Consider the following 18,892-nt stretch of genomic DNA (forward strand, 5'->3'; position numbering starts at 1 on the left):
CACGTTCCACTTACACTGTTTATAAAAAAAGGCAAATGAAAATGAGGTCTTTAAAATTAAATTCCCAGGTCATAACAAAACGTTATGAGGTTTTTTTGAAAACCTTTTCTTTTCCTTTGTCAGTATTGTCTTAGGTTGAGTTGAGGGTTTATGCTAAATATACCTTTAACTAAACGACATAATCGAATCAGTTGTGGAAAGTAATACAGTATGATTGTGCAATTTTGGAGTACTTGTACTTAATGTTAGTATTGGAATTTTATACTTATTTATTCTCCATTTTAATGTGAAATAATGCACTTTTGCATTCCACTGTTTTTGTTTAACTGTGAGTAGATGCTTTAAATTTACAAAACATATGATTATTACAGATTAATAATCCCAACAAGAAAACGGTAAAAATAATCCGACCACAACCACGGCAACATTGAAATCCCTCTTATTCATTACTGCATTTATTACTGCATTAGGGGCGGCTGTGGCTGAGGGGTAAGCAGTCGACCTCTAACCAGCAGGTCAGCAGCTCAATCCATGCAGAGCATTTATATAAATACAGACCATTTAATAAAATTCAATGATATCTTAAACATTTTCTGCTGCTGAATTATATGAATTAAAATCAAATTATTAAGGAGAAATAATGCAGTAGTCAAATTTATAATTTAAAACAGTAGTAGAGACCAGGTTTTGTTCATTCCTTTTATGGATAATTTTTTAAAATATTATTTTAACTGTATATAAGAGAGTTCTCTACCCTCTAGAAAACCAGTAAAGCAGTAACCAGTAAAATGAGGAGGAATCTGAAATTACAGCAGACTATAATCCCATTTGCATGTACACAAGATTGGAGATCATCTGTGGAGAGAGAAGAAGACACAGAGATTTGAGTCACCTCTATTTAGTCTAACATGATTTTGACATCTTCCACAAAGTTGTGTGTGTGTTTTCCTCTCAACTGTTTTGTAAGTCCCAGAAACAACTAGTTGGAGTAAAGTTACATGTATTCATTTAAAAATCTGAAAAAGTGTTGGCTATGCCTAAACTTAAAGACACTGAGGGTCTGTTAGAGGATTTATCAGCAAGAATCCATAAGTAATACGTGTACAAACTTCTATACAACCAAACATGGTGCCCTGCACACTCTGTAGTCTGGACATTGAGGCCACACAGTCTGTTACTATGAATTCTATGGCTGGGGGTGTAATGAGCTCAGTGGAGGAGAGTGTGACTGTTATTCAGCCTGTGATCAGTGACTAGTGAAGTGACGACTGACCCTCCTGTCCTCCCACTCAGTCCTCCAGAACTGTGGTGAAGCGGAGGGGCAGCGAGCCTGGACACACATTTCCTCCAGAGGCTAAAAAAGGCAAAACACCTCCCTGACAAAGGCAATATGTGTTTCTCTCTCTCTCTCTGTGTGTGTGTGTGTGTGTGTGTGTGTGTGTGTGTGCGCCTAACCTGAGACCCTCTGTAGACTAGGTATTAATTTGTTCCACAGCTGGCACTCTTGAGGCCTCATCATTGTCCTGTGTTCTGGATGGTTGTAGTTCAGAGTCACATAGCCCTGCTGCTCAGGGGTGAATGTGGGCCAGTTAGCTCCATCAATGCCTGGATCCCTGACAAAAAAGACAAGCCGATCAGGACAGTTCAACTGTGTCATGAGGGCCCTCACACAGTTTGAGCCCCCGATCCTATCTTATTATGCGTACCCTGTTCGGGCAAAGTTGGCCCAGTGTTTCATAATCTTCTTAGTCATGTTCACTTCATTCTTCGTGTACCCCAGGGACACATTCAGAGGCATTCCAAAGACAAATTCAATCTCATAGCCGTGCATTACGCCCATCCACGCTGGCCAAGGATTGATGGACGACCGGTGGTCAAACAAATACAGGAAAGTCTTACCACCACGTTCTGAGTACCTGGAAAACAAATGGACAATATTGTGATATTGTTCTCCTGATATAGGTCAGGTTTATTCTAGAATATAAAGAAATTGCTCTATGGACTGGAACAATCACAAGAATTTAAATTGAAAAGTTTCGGAGGGACAAAGCATAATCTGCACAAGCTTTATAAACCCCAAATAGGCAATGTCAACTGTTTTATATTGTCATGATTTCAAAGTGACAGCTGTGACTTGATGAGACATTTGGATGAGGAAACCAAGCAAGAGGAGAATAATAAATCCTGCACCAGAGTCTCCAGACCATATAAAGAGTCTCTGACTCATAGCTACCCTTGGCCTGGGCATTGCACCGGAGTTATTATAGTTTTTATTTTTATGTCACTTTCTAGTTACTTATTTATTTTTTCAATTCAGGAGTTAAGTCTCAATAGTGCATTGCTTGTTCCATTTTATCTTTTATTGTTTCAAATGTGTAGTTTTCTTTTTGGATTTATTAATTACAATATTAAATAAACATTTTCTAAGATACGTACAGGGGACATTTTCTCAGGGGCGAGATTTAATTGTTTTCCTGATAATGGTATGGAAACATGCCAGTTTTATCAGATTTGTACAAATGAATTTAAAAACTGTCAGTATACGGTTAATGTAGAATTAATTGTAGAAACTGGCAATAAATAAATATATGTCAACTGTATATTGGTTGAATCGCTTCCATCATACTTACCTGGATTAACCTTTAACATCAAACTTGTTAAAAAAAGAACAAATAAAGCAACTAAGACTCAGTTAATTAAGTTAATTGACAAATTAAGACTTAATGCTATGACTCGCATGACTCCTGCTATGAGCACCTGCCTGAAGGTCCTCCCAGGAGATCCCCAGGAGCTCCCAGACCAGTGTGAGAAGTCAATGCAGCGTGTGTGTCTATAATGTCTGTTCCCCACCAGCCAAATTATCTAATGAAGCTGATAATATTAAATGAACTGCTGTGTGATACATACATCAAAAATGATTGCATTACAAAGTCAACAGTACAGGGGGGGGAACCCATAGCTGAACCAGAAAGCTAATTTACTGCTTGAGACCACTTAAAGCAGCCCCTCCTCATTTCTTTAACACCCTGATTTTACAACAAGACAAAATCAAATGTTCTTTTATCTGTATGAAATGATGCTTTCATTTATTACTCTCATACACATGATGCCACTGGGTGACATCATCAGAGCGCACAATGTTTGTTTCCATAGTAACGCAGATGATAAACAACTGTACATCACTGCTGAGCCAAATGTGAAAGTGTGTCAAACCACATCATTACAATTAGAAAACACTGTTTACCTTTGAGCAAACTCCACCACTGGACAAATGAAATGCTGGTCTCCAACCAGATTACCCAGTAAGTCCCGGTTTTCCATCCTGTTATTCTCATCTGTCCAATCAGTGTACTGGAGAATGGCAGCGTCTCTCACAACCTTACTTGCGTCTGCCATTGTGATGGTCACCCCCTGCAGGAACTCGTTCCTGGTTATCAGACTCTGGCCGCTGATGTTGAATCCAGGAACTCCATAAAGTAGGAGGTACGTCCCCTCGTCTTTGTTTAAGCCAAGTAGCACTTCTTTCTTTGGGAGGTTACCGGTTCTCAGCAGAACCTGCAGGGAGAGAATAAGGACGATTTGTTGTTTGTGAAGCAAAGAGGTGTTTTTCAAATAAGGATTCTTTACAAGATGCAACCACAGCATTTAATTGGCTTTATTATGCTGCGCTAATTACTCAGGGAGCGTAGATTATATAGAGTAAAACTAGGCCAGGTTGGTTGAAGTACGTTTGGTTCCTTCTTCTACATCAACTAAATTTCAGTATCCATGTGTGGGAGGTTTCAAAGAGTAAATAAAGTAAATGATCTAGCTACATAGACAGTTAAAAATAGTAAATAAAAAAAGGTAATATCATCTATTGTTCGTGTTGTTATGCCTTCACACTCCTTTTAAACTGATTGACTGGGTTTATCATCATGAGAGATAAGATAGTGAAAAGGTACAAACGCTTTCCCCTACTTTGGGTTTATCTGGTAGGAAGTCCTTATCAACCACGGGGACAAAGGGCAGGGCTATGAGTGAAGGCTCTGTGAGGACATCATATTGCTTCAATGTGATTTTCCAAGCATCAGCCTGCTCCAGACAAGCTTCCAGTTTAGCTGAGTTGGCCGTGGGACACCCCAGTGACTTTGCCAGCGTCAAGGCCCTGGATATTGACAGTGAATGGGAGCAACATAATTACTAAAAGCTGCGATAAAGAGTAATGAGAGAAAGATGGCCAGGGGAAGGGTTTGAGAGGATAGAAACCAATGAGAACAAATATATGTGTTTGGAATATGGAATGTATGATGATCCCGGTCAAATGTACTAATACAAAAATTGTGGATTCATTGAGGATTCATGCTCAGAGTACTTTGAATATCCAAGGGATCACCAAAGTCAGTAGATTCATCCCCTGGGGACCATGAATGCAACTGGTTTTTAATTTGATGGTAATCCATCTGATAACTGTCGAAATATGTCAATTTAAAATAAAGACCAGGCTGACAGATCAACATATAAATGGTCTATATTTACATCGCAATCAAAATGAATTATATATACATATGTTAGCTACCTGTTCCAGGACTCAGTCTGGCTCATTGTGGCCCAGGGTGCATTGGGAGAGGCACTCTCCAGCACAGCCCTTTGAAAAAGGGCATGGCTCCCTGGGGACAACAGGTGAAGGCCCACAGATGCTGATCCAGCACTCTCTCCAAACAGAGTCACCTGGAAACAACAGCAGATCAAAACTCCACATATTATTTTAGATGGGGTAAGAGACTCTAATCCAATTCACTTTGTGTCCAATTCTGCTAATATAGCTTCCTGGTCCACTAGATGTAAGTTCAGTCTACTAAATACTGTTAGCCACTGGAAATGTCTTTGTGCTACTGTTACTATTTCATAGGAAGTTATAACCACAATCATTTTCACAATTGCACTGCTATGTTCTGAAGCAGCACAGACAACAGAAGACATCTAAATAAGTTCAGATATCAACAGTCATATCAACAGTCATTTCTGACAACTGCTCACCCCACCTTTCAATGATTTGTTAAAACAGTTTTTAGAAAATCTGATATTTAGATTTCAGTGAGAAGACCAAAACACTTCACCTTCGAAGGGTCACCTCCAAAAGCAGCAATATTATTGGCTACCCATCGAAGGGCTAAGCGCTGGTCCAGCAGACCTGCGTTGCCGCGGACAATCTTGTTGTCAGGAAGAGAAAGGAAACCAAAAGCTCCAAGTCTGACGTTGATGATCACAAAAATGAGGAGAGATATTCACGGCATTTAACTGAAGCTAAAACCCACATTCATCAAAACTCTGTTTTATTTCAGTATTTTCAGTTTAATGAGTTCTTACCTGTAATTCATCGACACCACAACAACACCTTCAGATTTAGTCAGGAAGCGGCCGTCATAAAGGTCCAGAGAAGACGTTCCTTGAGTGAACCCGCCTCCGTAGATCCAGACAAGGACAGGAGCCAGCGGGGGGGGCTGAGGCTGAGTTTTATTGACATGTGGGGACCAGACATTTAGGTACAGACAGTCCTCACTCAGGGGGGTGTTGGGGTTCCATATCTCAGCACCTTTAAACCCTGGTAAGAACAATCACATGAATCATGTTCCTATAGATCCTTATACGTCAATTTTGGGTACATTTTGAGACCTATAATAAGTTTAACTTCATTGTGAAGTGAGGTAACTTATATAACCGTTGTTGACAATGAGCTCTCAAAGGACTCAAAAAGAAAAATAATGAGGCTGATCTCTGTTGTTTTTCCTTTGAATGGGCACTGCTGTCCTGAGCAGAAATGGTTAAAAGTTATTGACTCCTGTCCATATGTGAGCTGTGATATTTATATTTGGAGTATTTTTTCTCTGTACACATGCATGACATTTGTTGTAGCTGGCTTCCAAACAACCCCTGACAGGTGGCGTTGGCTATAAATAGTGAGTAACCGTAATCCAGCGCCAATTCATGTCTTGGGTGGGGTAGAAGGCTTGCAGTTGGTGCATGTGTGCTAATGGATGTGTTAAAGGCACTTCTCCAAACAGTTTTAATTATTTCCAAGGATTTATTAGTGTCTGCGATATATTAATGAGCAATGCAATCACTTTCACTTCAGGTATGGATGCATACATAGGATTATATAATTTGTTCTGTGCAATGCAAATATTATTTTTCCTCACTGAGAAAACTTCAAAGTATTTGTTCTCTGGTGCTCTTGCAGTACTTGTCACACTTTGGTCATTCAGTTATAACACAACACAAAAACAGTTTTTAACGTTTCAACTTAAAGATGCCATCCATGTAAACATGCATCCAACCTGGGAAGGCTGTATCCGGCAGCTGGTAGCAAGAATTTGGGTATGTGATGGCGTCTCTCACTCCTTCCCATCTCTCTACTGGCATTGGAGCTTTGAATCGCAGTTTTCCTAGAGGTGGTTTTCCATAAGGAATCCCAAGAAATGCTCTGACATTACCACCCGGCACTGGAAGCAACTTCCCTCGAACTTTCCCATGACTTGTATTGATTGCCAGGTCATCTTGAATGACGGGTGATGCAGCCAGGAAATGAAGCAGCAGAAGAAGAGTGGCTAAGTGTGCATATCGAGGGACTGTCGCCATAGAAAATCCTGGGGAAGGAAAAAAATATCCACACAAAAACTATAAGTCTTCATCTATCTTCTCATTCCAGAAGTCTGTCTGTCTGTCACACACATTTCTCGAAAAAAACGTTTATCTTATCAGCTTCCCTACCCCCTTAATATTGTTAAGGGCACAAGAAAGTGTAGTGTCGAATTTGGTGAGATTTGGACGCGCATCCACTTAAGTGGTGTTATCAACAATGATAGCTGATCCTCCAAATGGGGATTCTGCCTACTGCAGCAGTGGTGTTGCAGCTTCAGGGTTCTGACGAACTTTACCACAGGGAAGTTTTATTTTCATACACTATTATCAGAGCACCGTGGGTACTCACACCTTCAATCCCTTTTAACTCAATGGGACGTAATGATTCATACATTGGTATTTGTGTCACAGTTTTGTATTTTCATTGTCCCTCTCCTGTGTTCCCCTCGTCCCTCGCTATGTTCCACCCGGTGATTCTCCTGTGTTGCTCTGTGTCCCTCTCCTGTGTTCATCCCTGTCTTGGTTATTGTATTTTGTTCTCGTTGATAAGTTTGTTCAGTGCTTCCTGTTTTATTTTGTAGTCCTTGCTCCCTGTGTGTTTTCACCTGTTTACTTCCTGCCCTCATCAGGTTCACCTGTTTGTCTTGTGCCACCTGTCCCCAGTTACTCATTAGTTCCAGTCTGTATATAAGTCTTTGTGTTTCCCCCATGTGGTTGTTGGTTTGTCGTCGTCATGGTTCTGTCTGTTCATGTGTCTCGTCAGCTCTCGTCACGTTACCCAGTAAGTTTGTATCCTGCCCTGTTCTGTGTTTCCACTCCTGTTTTTTGAGTGCGATTATTATTTCTTGAAGATTTCTTGTGTTACGTTTACCCCCTGCTAAATAAAATACACTTTTTTGTTAAACTTTAATTAGTTTCTGCGTTTTGGTCCTCCTCATCTCACGTCCCCCACCCTAACCTTGACATTTGAGTGCTGTACATTCTGTATATCTTTTTTTTTTGGTGTAGCCCTTTTCTAGGCTAAAGAATATCAATGCTTCAAAGTTCACTACAAATATAGGGAGCACTCCTTTATTAAGGGCTCATATCTGGGTTAAAGGTGAAAGGATCAAGAGGCTCATCCCTTCAGTAGTGAAAATAAGAGCATGTGCTTATCACTGTACTTTACAGTAAACCAGTAGACAGGTGGGTTTACTGCATTGAGAACCCCACACTTTCCATTTAGTACGTTGTGTATTAAATGTCCAGAGCAAACAGAATTATCCAGCAGAACGGCGTATGTGTGTTGCGCGCGCTTGCGTGTTCATGGACAGACAGAGAGAGAGAAAAGCGTGGGGGGAGATGTCACTGAAGAAACTCTTATTATAATCCTGGATTTGGAAACATTTGGGCCGTCACCAATAACGCGTTTGGCCGCATGACGCGCGCTTCGCTCCAGCTCCCTGCGTAAAAGCCGCGCACGGCGGGATAGTGACGGAGACGCGCGCCCCAGATTCACACACGCGACTTAAAAGAAAGGACAAATGTCTTGCTGGTGTCTCTACCAAGTTTATACAAATAAAAACACCACAGGCGTCTTACCTTACAAGTTGACGGTTTGTGTGAGCCTGTGTGGAGCGGATGAGAACGCAAGGCGGTGATGAAGACGAAGGTGAAGAAGGCGTGGACTCAGAAGCCCTCAGTGTCTGTCGGACTAGTCCTGTCCACCACCCACAAACACCACCACTGCTGCCATGGAGGATCTATTTCAAGTCATAGTGGACTCCTCTGACCCGCAGTGCCTCTCTAGGAATCTGTGACTTAAACCGAAACAAGGATGCCAGTGAAAAAACGAATGTATTCTAAAATTAGAAGTAAATGATGCTTTCAGAATCCTAATCTAGTATAAATATCACAAATAACATGCCATTGTGACGTTATTGCACAATACCTAATATATCATTTATTCAATTGCAGTGTGTGAGAGGTACTTTTACTGTAATATACTAAAGACAGTGGTGGAAATAGTTCAAAAAGCTTTTCTTTTAAAGGTTGTGCGATAGATGAAAGTGAAATTCTGCAGCACATATTTGTGTTAATTTTTCAGCACTGTCCCTATAGCCTTTGCTTTTTGTGCAATAATAAATACATTTATCACTTTGCAGTATCTGAGAAAAAAAATCTGATGTTTTTTTATGAAATAATGAGATGATTACTAGAATTCTGACAAACGTGTTTATGAGATTTTTTTAAATCATTGAGATAACCCAAATTGCAAAACTCAACAATTCAATGGATCAGGACTTTTATTTGGATCTACACCAAACTCATTAATATCAGCCCCTTTAACATGTTGGATTTTTTTTCCCTCAAGATTCATGAATTATTCTCTGATAAATCAAGGGAAATTATTTAAAGATCCTATCATCCGCCCCCGATCTAGATCAGCACTCAATTGAATGAGTTCTTCCCTGACCAATACTACATCCTTACACCAAGTTTCGTGTTAATCCACTAAGTAGTTTTTGGAGAATCTTGTTTACAAACAAACAAACGGAAAGGGGTGAAAATGTAACGTCCTTGGTGAAGGTAACGGTGCCATCTGTATGATTTAAATACGCAAGCATCTCCCAGTGTCTCATACCCAAAATAAAGCTGGTTCAAACTGCACAGGTGGGACATGTTTGCTTCAACACTCTCAAAGTAACTAAATGAGAGCTTCTCTTGGGATTTTGATGTAGGCCATCTTTGTTAATTCAGAAAAAAATGGCAGAATTTTAGTTTTTTTACTGTTTGGGTCCAAAACGTGTTTTTTTTTTTTTTTTTTCAATCTCACATTGGATACGTTTAGAGGTGAGATTTCTGTCTAGCAATGGGACATCTAAACTGTACTTAAGTTAAAAGTACTCACTTGTACTTAGATGTTTCCAAACTGTGCCAATGAATCACTGATGGTCCGAACAGGGGAGAAGTTTGCGTCATACACGGTGACGTGTTTATTTAGACACACATGGTTTTACAGAGGCACAGGTTTGCATGTCGCAAAACCCTGTCTTGTTAAAAAAAATACAATTTACTGGAAAATGCCATTCACATAATACATTTTAGTTCAAACGGGTACACCTTCATACTGCATCATGTCAATATCAGGAGTTGCATTCTGCAGTTAAGCTTTCATTCCTTTCCTATCAATATTTTAAGCTTAGGAACTCAGTGTTTCTCAACAAGGACAACCAGCATTTGGATCGAGTAGCTTGTGAAAAATAAGTTGTGGCAGCTTAAGTGGGCTACAGCTGTTATTTCAGTGTGTCAGATACATATTTAATCCACAGTATCTGACCAGACTGTTCTAGACTTCAAGTGCTCGGGTCAAAGTCAAGGCCAAAAACCTTGAGGAGGCAGCATGTTCCTCATTCAGTATAGGATGTAGTTTTAAAAAGGGACCAGGACCTGAAAATAATGTGAGGAACAGAGAGCCTGCTACTCTGAGTCTGTATCACTGTAAAAGATGGACGACACGTCTCCACGTCCTCCGGATATGAAGCCAAAATATCCCAGAAACAAACACTGCCATCTTGCACATTTAAAGCCAAAGTCTGAGCAGTAGTGATCGTGGATGGACGTATTCATGACCTATACCGAAGCCAACCACCAGGTGGCAAGACGTTTTGGCTTTACTTTTCTTTCTCAAAGTGTTGTACACTATCCATTCAGTGTTGACTGAACATAATTTACTCATTCAAATAACGGAGTTTCTACTGCTCCATAGCAACAAATGTGTACGATGCTTAGGGAAGTCGAGGTTTAGTAATCCTTCTCCCGTGACCTCCATGTAAACAGAAGTGGATGTCGCATGATGACAGCATCTAGTCCCCCATAATTATACAACTTCCTGTTTCTGCCCCTCGTTTCGTTCTCACACTACTGTGTGCTTTGTCATCTTTGCTTTCCTGTTCCACTAATCCCGAGGCCAAAGCTGGAGAGAAAAGTGAACTTATCTTTGGAATTTTTGAAGTCTGTGTGTGTGTGCAGCTCTGTGTTTATGTGTGTGTGGGTTAAGTGACTTTGTAGCCTGCGTGTGTTTGTTTACATGTGAGGAATTTCCCATTAGGTGTGTGTGTATGCTTGTGCATGTGTCTTTTTATTTTTTATGTTATTTATAGAATGGTGATGTGCAGTTGGATTAACAATAAACAACCTCAGTGGAACTCTAATGCAGCGACACACATACAGACTGAGGCACACAGGCTAAAATGTGCCAGAGTATTATCATGGTGAACGATGGAAGTAATATATTTCTACTTAATTCATATGCGTATATAAGAATATGAATTAAGTAGAAATATATTACAGCAACAGTAAAATTGATTTTTGGCTGTCAAACCATTCAAACAAGAAATGCTTGTAGCTGTGTGCATGTGATAGATTCTCCTTCCATGAGTTATTTCTGTGCTTCACTTCAGCCTATTCTTAGGTGTTGCACGTTATAAAATGACTCATACACAAGAAAACTGGTAAGCGTGCATGCTGTAAAGAAGAAGTTGTTTTGTGGATTTATGAATTTATCCTCAAATATACTTCATTTATTTGTTGATAATTTAATATAATGTAGCTTTTTATTTTTTCTTATAGTTCATTTTCTCTATTAATATATAGTAGCATATAGCCACAGGGAAATATTTAACCTCATCCATAGACAAGGAGCTGTTTTTTTCTTTTCTGTCCCTCTTTCCGTCATTCTTTCTCTTCCCTCTTCATCGCTCCATCCCTAAAACAGCCAGCTGTAACAGTGGACATCAGCCCCAGAGAAAGGACACCGTGGGTGGTCTGACTCTAAGTACATGTGCAGCTCAGCAGGAGGGCTGGAGAGATGCACAGACAGAGGTGGGAAAACCGACTGAAAAATCGAGGGAGAGGCAGAGAAGTGAGACAGCACTGACTTCGAACTAACCGCACACCTTTAGGGCTTAAGCTGTTAAAAAGAAAAAATGACAGGGATTTGATTGGAACATTTGAGGGAGTAGTCTCGCTATCTTATTCCAAAATAAGCTTGGGACTGGAAAGTTACCCCTCCTCCTGTCCAAAATGCATGCAAACACTGACACTCAGACAAGTTAATTCCACCCTTGCCCTTTTAATGCCAATCTTCTGATATGAGGGCAGGGATAAGCTGTAAAAAGAAAGAGAGGGGAAAAAAACATTTTTATTCATTTCTTGTGTGTAATCTTGGAATAAAGATATAGTCAATATCCAATCATGGTGTCACAGAGAAGGATAGTGGTTAATACCATGTATAAACCTTCTTTTTATCAAATTTATTTAAATATATGCGTGTGTGTGTTGGTAGTTTTGAATGTCTTATTGGCGACATAAGATTTTTCCTTTACCTCCACCAAGTAGAATTATGATTTCATCAGTGTTAGTTTGCAGGATCTCCCAGAAACTACAGAACCTATTTCCTCTGAACTTGGAGAAGGACGCTGTCTGAGTCAGGGAAGAACACATTAAGTTTGGGTTGTGGATCAGCTAGTAGATTCAGGATTTTTTTTATTGGTATTTCTGAGTGTGTGGACTTTGTTGAAGATCCAAATCTGTATCTGGTGAAGATTTGGTTATTCCTTCCAGATTGTCTTGTAGATTCCCATAGTGCCATCAAAACGTTGGTTTCTTCCACAGGACACTGCTGTGTTGACTTTTCACTGCTTTTGGACATAGCTTTTAATTTGTTTGCCATGGCCCCTCTATGAGCCAGTGGCTCAAACTTCTTGACCGGTAATTTAGCAGAGCTGGGCCAGTGCCAGCCTTTTGGCAGTATAGAACCACATAAGGTGCTAGCACCCTGTTAATGGGAAAAATGTCCTTGTCTCACTGAATCAGCACCACCACACATCTCAGGCACAAAACAATTACAGTGTGGTGCATAAATGCACAGATACATGTGAACGCAGGCTTCCACATACATTGTATTAATCAGTGAATGGTCCTTCACCTTCACAAGTAATAGAGCACTTGTCCTTCACTGCCATAGAATTCACTAATTGGCAGAACAGAATCAGATATAGGACAGAGACAGGGTTGGTGGGCTTGGGTGGGGGGTTGCTACTGAAGCTAGTGAAGTGAGAAACAGACGGGTGTATTAAATGAGAGACAGCTGGTTAACAGGTTGCAGAACTCAATAACTCAGTAAATGGAGTGTGGGATGGAGACTGACGAGGTCAAATGAGACTATGTATCCACATTTCCATCTACCTGTTGGTTGTCCCCTATCTACCCACCCTCTCTCCTAGCTCTGGTACAGTCCTCCTATCATTTGAAATCACAAGGTCATTAGTTGTAATGTTTGAGGTCATTATTTGTGCTGTAGGCTGAACATCTGTCTTTTGTTTGCTTGTCTTTTTCTGGCTGTAAAGAGGCTCAATCATCCAGCTCACAGTTACCCATAAAAAGATAAATCAGGGGCCACTAGACTTGGATAAAGTCCAACATCTATAAGAAATCATCCTCTCTAAGGCCAGTTAAGCAAAGTGTGTGGTTGTTTGCCAATTTATAAGCTATTAGCTTTATTTGGAGTCCAAACGTTGCTACTTACTGTGGAAAGTTCTGTCCTGATTGGACCTTTTCCTGCGACCACCATAATATGCTCAGTCATGAGGAATTGTCAATAGACTCACACAGTATAGGTTAGGAAATGTTCGATTTTTGATTATAAACTAATCCTCACTGTACGTCAGTGAACTATGAACACTTCATTGACTGCTCGTCAGGTATTTATAACTAAACATCATGCCAGAGACAAGGAGACAGACTGGTGTAGGGAAGGAACTTTAATACTTAATGAATAAGACCAGATCTAAGGACCAGCAGAAAGACAGGTCTGCACCTTACAGAACATAGGCAGCAGTAATAGCAGTTCACCAGGAAACACATACACCATTTTTCTTGTTTGCAGAATTGGGTCCGGACTTTCTCCGGAGGTTGCCTTTCACAGATGAACAACGCAGCAGTACATTATCTGCTTAGGTGGGTTCATATCATGGGGAATCCTGCTCTTTTCTTACATTGGCTCCTTTTGACATTCTGCACACTTTTTCCTCTGGGGCCGGTTGTAGAAAGTGCAGATGCTCTCAATCGGACATTTGCTGTCTCACCTTCAGCCCCTCCAGAGAATGTCCAGAGGTTGTCCAGAGTTTGATGAATATCTGAAAGCAGCTATAGAATCATCAGCAAATGATTTTGGGAACTAACAAAACACTCAATTACCAAAGAGCAGATGGTATAAATGAAACATGTAGATAGTACAGGGAAGTTCCAGTCATTGGACAATGGAGAACCTGTGATCAGGTGGATATGGAGACAGGAAAAATGTCTGGGGACATCTGGTGGGCAGGTGGAGTGTGACAGGTGTCTTTAGTGGTGGGCAAACCAGGTCAGAGGGGATGGCAGGTACAGTGGAGGGAACAATAGAGCCCAGAGAGAAATCATGAATGATATAAACACCCCAAACTTGTAAAATCATGAATCTTTTTTAAAATAATTAGGTTTAACTCAAGTTGATTTATTAAAACACTCAAATATTTGCCCTTATTAGGAGTGCCTGTCCTCGCAAAGCTGCATTTGTCAATGCTAGTTGAACTGTTTTTAAAATCCCCTGCAGCCACTAAGAACGGGATATTTAGGTCAAATGAGTGTCCACTTTACAGCCATCTCTGTATGTCATTTTTGGATAATTAAGCCTTTAAGACCCAAAAGGGGAAACACAGTCATCTCCCACTGCCACTTCAGGCTGCCATGTCCTTCGAACTAAAACACATCTTTTTTTTTTTTTTGTCTCAGTGCAATCATGCATGACATCATGTTACTAAATAATAGGTCACTTCTCTGCTAATGCCCACATCCATATTTGGGTCAGACTTCACTCTTCAGAGTAAGTCAACATGGTCCTCATGCATGTCACAGACAGATTACCGAGGATTTATCCTGCTCATGCTACAGTGTGCTGGTGGCTGAAAGGTTAGAGGCATGTGAGTGCAGCGTGAGGGCAGGGTAGCATGTGGACAGGAGATTGCTGTGTGTGTGTGTGTGTGTGTGTGTGTGTGTGTGTGTGTGTGTGTGTGTGTGTGTGTGTGTGTGTGTGTGTGTGTGTGTGTGTGTGTGTGTGTGTGAGAGAGAGAGAGAGAGAGAGAGAGAGAGAGAGAAACAGGATGATAGATTATACAACCATTTCAGTGGTATAAAATTTCATTTGAAATTCTACTTTCAGCTCAATCTTGATAAAACACTCATGTGTCTTGCGACCCATTTAGTGTCCCCTTGCTCTCATACCTACCCCAAACTCACTGGCTTCTCACATACACACACACACTAATGTGCACGCATGCACACACCAAACGGTCTTATCAAGCTGCTGTGTGTCTGAAGTGTTGTTTTTATATTGCAGCCATATTTCATTTTGGCCTACTTTCTTTAAATTGCCTATGGGGTTTTGTATGGCGAGAGCAACCATCACATTTATATATGAGATTGAAGGAAAAGAAAGAGAGGTGGGAGACTTGTTTATGTTCTTATTCATTTTCCTTGCCTTCTTCTTGCTCTCCGCTGTCCCTTTTCCCATTGTGTTTCATTTCCTTTACTGCCCCTCTATTCCTCTCTTTCATGTCCTTAACGCGTCTCTCTCTCCCTCCCTCCCCCCACCCCCCCCCCCTCACTCTCTCTCTCCCCCTCCCTTCCTCCAAGCATGTGCCGCTGTGCAACATAATTTTAATTGCTGTTTGGACTCACAGGTGAAGTGAGGAATGATAAATGAGAACATCGAACAAAAGGGAGAGAAGAGGGGACGGGGTGGACTCTGTGGACATTAGACAATCTATTGTATTGGTGTTTTAATGTGGAGGGCTGAATCAAATTTGAAAGAAAAACATTCCTTTAATTAAACTAGAGGTTTTTCTCTAAAAAGAAAAAAACAGATGTGGTGGACAGTGTCCCCTTCTGTCTATTTCCACATGTATATTTCATAATATGCCATTTCTTTCACAGCTGTCCACATTACTTCTGTTGAGTTGGGCAGAGAATACAAAATTGCTCCCTCCTCAACAATTTATTTGCTTTCCTGCTGATTCATCAAACAATTCAAAATGTTTCACGTAACTATTTTACTGTAAGAAATGGCAACTCACAAATAAAGATGGTGTCCAACAGAGAGCGTGTGTGAAGGAGAGAGACGAAAAGAACTATCGTAATCATTTGGATTAGTTTCACACAAATACACACACACACACACCACAAATATGACCACCAATAGTGGTCAAATTTGTCACTGTCCCACACACCCATGAACATAGTTATTCTTGCTGGTGACTGTTAATATATATATATTACCATAAAAAAACAACAAACTCATTTTAAAATCATTCTGGCCTTTGACACAGTAAAAGCTGTTTTGCATACAGACTACATGTCTCTGCACTGTGTGCGTGCGTGTGCGTGTGTGCGTGTGTGTGCGCGCGTACTGAAGTCTTTTCCAAATTTAAGCTGCATCCTCAGTGTCTCTACAGAATTAGATCCTACTTGTGCTGGTAGCTCACTGGAGGTTTGGAGGGGTCACTTCAGAGAATGTGCAATTGTCAGTGGACCCCACTTTCAACAGAAGAATAAACAGGTACGAGAGGGGTTTAGCGAGGGGAGTTTTTCCACTAGGTCACTGACAGCTATTCTCTTGGTCAGATGATAAAATAAAAATACAAATGCCAAATATATTTGGTCAGCCATTTATTGACCTTGGCAGCCCAACCTAGTAAAAGCGTAGGTGTGGAAAGCACTGATTCAAGCTCAACATCAGAGGGAAAATATAGCAGATAAAAGCAATTTAAAGTTAAGTTGTTTAAAATGCAGCTGTGTTCATTTTCCAATCTTATCAACTCCTAATGGAAACCACTGAAGCCACAAATTGTCACATGCTCCTGACATGGCATGCATAGTTAGGTGTGTGTGTGTGTGTGTGTGTGTGTGTGTGTGTGTGTGTGTGTGTGTGTGTGTGTGTGTGTGTGTTTTATGCAAGCCATGCAACTTTAGCTGTCAGATCCTTTAATACGATTTGTGCTCAGAAACTCACCAGTGAAATCAAGTCCAGCTAAAGTGGCCCTAATGGCTATGATTACATTCCATTGTAATTGATTTTTAACAATCTTAAACGCTATAATAACAACAGGGACTATGGTGAAAAACTGTGGTGGACAATCGCTGATGACTCCGGTCTCTGTGGTACTTTGGTTAAGTTTCTTTGTGTCAGTTTGTTGACCTGGATAGAGTGGACCAGGCTCAGTGCAATGGCTGGCAACCAATCACACTGTGAGTGCGAGCAGCGCTGCTGGCGATAGATGACAGCAAACCATCAGGGTACTTTACCCTTGCGTCATGCCCCTGAAAGTTTTTGGGTGAAAATATATCCTCTGATTCGATTGGCGGCAAATACAAATTCTGAGGTCTTCGCTTGTTTAAAATCATGAAAACAGTATGTCTTTCTATGAGGTATCAGGAGCTGAAATCCTACGGCTACTAAGGCAAACAATTTTATATACAGTCCCCTCCAAAAGTATTGGAACGGTAAGGCAAATTCCTTTATTTTTGTTGGTCACTGAAGACATTTGGGTTTAAGATCAAAAGATGAGTATGAGACAAGAGTTCAGAATTTCAGCTTTTATTTCCTGGTATTCACATCTAGATGTGTTAAAGAACTCACGACATACCACCCTTTGTTTGAACCCACCCATTTTTCAAGTGAGCACTGTCCCTGCTATTCCTTCTCATAGCATTCCCCTGTAAGCTGTGCTTGGCAGTGTGATGAGATGTTTTGATCATTGTCATGGTTAAAAGAGACATTTTAGGCATTTTAGGCTTTAAAAAAGAAAAGTAGTCTCCTGGGTTAAAGGACTAAGTATTGCAGACCCACTCCTACTCCCAGAAGAATTTGACTACCGTCATAATAACTACTAACACTGCATGCTCTAAATGTAAACATGTTGTTTTGGGGTATTTGCAGAAATTACTGATGCTGTCTCACACTGGCTTTCAACATTGCTTCCATAAAGTGACAGAAATTGTTGGATAAAATGTTTTAACCTATTATTAGTTGTGGCAAGGGATCATATTTCTCTCTTATCTCACTGAATGGACAATATTGTACAGAAGTGGTTAGACTTTGAATAACACTTTAAGAAATGCAAAGAGTAAAATTTTCATCCACAAAACTTCAGATGTATGAATTATTTTAAAGAATTGCATTGTCATACCTTTTTTTTCCCCATTTATCAGTCCTCTTAGTAATGTTCCATTCAATGGATATCCTTTCTTTACGCTGTTAATTCTCAACCATTCTTATGGTTAAATCTCCTGTGCTGCTAATCCACTGATGCTAATGACTCAACAGCTTTGTTGTAGAGACAGAAATGAATAATGTTTGATGTGAGCATGAACATGTCATGTGTGTTGAGACAGTGGGAGACATAGGAAAGAGCATGCATTTGTATTCACATTGCATAAATAAGTAACTGTATATTTTGATCTGTGTTTGTAAATGTTTTTTATGTGTATTTGTTGTATTCCCTCAAACCGGACTGCCCTGCCAGCACAGTAGTGGGGCTGGTTAAATCTGGTCACTCAGCAGGACCCTATTAATTAAATACCAGAAAGGGTTCAGAGCTCACCCCATAGTAGTTAAAGTTTTACTTAACCACAAAAAAGACAGAAATACAAGAAGAGAGAGAGGAGATGAAATAGTTAAGAGAGGCAAGGGGTTTGGATGGAGTTGAGGTCCAGCACGAGCATGTGGGAGAAATGAAAAGTGAAACTGCGGCAGTGAAGGAAAGTCCAAAATTACAAATACAAAGATATATAAAAATAAGGCAACTGTGTACTGTTACCTGCATACACAAGTGCATAACACTAATGGATTCAATAAAATGGCATTGCCCGTAGTAAAATAATTCAAACTATAAAGCCAGTAGGATCACTTCAGGAGTCTGCAAAAAATATGCATAATTGATGGGATAGATGCAGACTCAGACAGATTTATAAAACATAACGATTTATTATACATACCAGTGAAATTCTTTCTTTGGACGGTGAAAAGCAACAAACTGCAAAAGAGAGAACCATAAGGCTGGCTAATGAAAGACTTCTGAAAATATCTAGTAATCATATATCGAAATATAACTTTTATTAAAGAGAACAGACGTTCATCTTTAAAAGTTAGAGTTGCAGCTTTCTCTTTAACTAGTTTCTGAATAGTTGACTGATG

At 40.2% G+C, this 18,892-nt stretch overlaps 1 protein-coding gene across 1 annotated transcript; it reads right to left on the reverse strand.

Annotated features, from left to right (window-relative positions):
- Positions 1 to 423: 423 nt before the first annotated feature.
- Positions 424 to 8,357, reverse strand: LOC109634558 (acetylcholinesterase-like). Its single transcript, XM_020095143.2, has 10 exons — positions 8,203 to 8,357; positions 6,318 to 6,626; positions 5,350 to 5,584; positions 5,100 to 5,232; positions 4,559 to 4,710; positions 3,961 to 4,147; positions 3,245 to 3,555; positions 1,707 to 1,916; positions 1,456 to 1,613; positions 424 to 855 (listed from the first exon to the last, which is right to left on the reverse strand). The coding sequence occupies exons 2-10, from the start codon at positions 6,616 to 6,618 to the stop codon at positions 758 to 760; spliced, it is 1,785 nt and encodes a 594-aa protein (XP_019950702.2). The 5' UTR covers positions 6,619 to 6,626; positions 8,203 to 8,357; the 3' UTR covers positions 424 to 757.
- Between the last annotated feature and the right edge of the window lie 10,535 nt (positions 8,358 to 18,892).

This window comes from Paralichthys olivaceus, chromosome 11, assembly GCF_024713975.1.
Source record: "Paralichthys olivaceus isolate ysfri-2021 chromosome 11, ASM2471397v2, whole genome shotgun sequence".
In the NCBI taxonomy this organism is placed as follows: Eukaryota; Metazoa; Chordata; class Actinopteri; order Pleuronectiformes; family Paralichthyidae; genus Paralichthys; species Paralichthys olivaceus.

Bases quoted from the DNA above. Each gene is read 5' to 3' on its own strand.
- LOC109634558 (XM_020095143.2), bottom strand. From the start codon at position 6,618: ATGGCGACAGTCCCTCGATATGCACACTTAGCCACTCTTCTTCTGCTG. The intron at 5,585-6,317 runs GTTGGATGCATG...TGTTCTTACCAG, and splicing joins GCCGGATACAGCCTTCCCAG to GGTTTAAAGGTGCTGAGATA. The intron at 4,148-4,558 runs GTAGCTAACATA...GTCAATATCCAG, and splicing joins CAGACTGAGTCCTGGAACAG to GGCCTTGACGCTGGCAAAGT.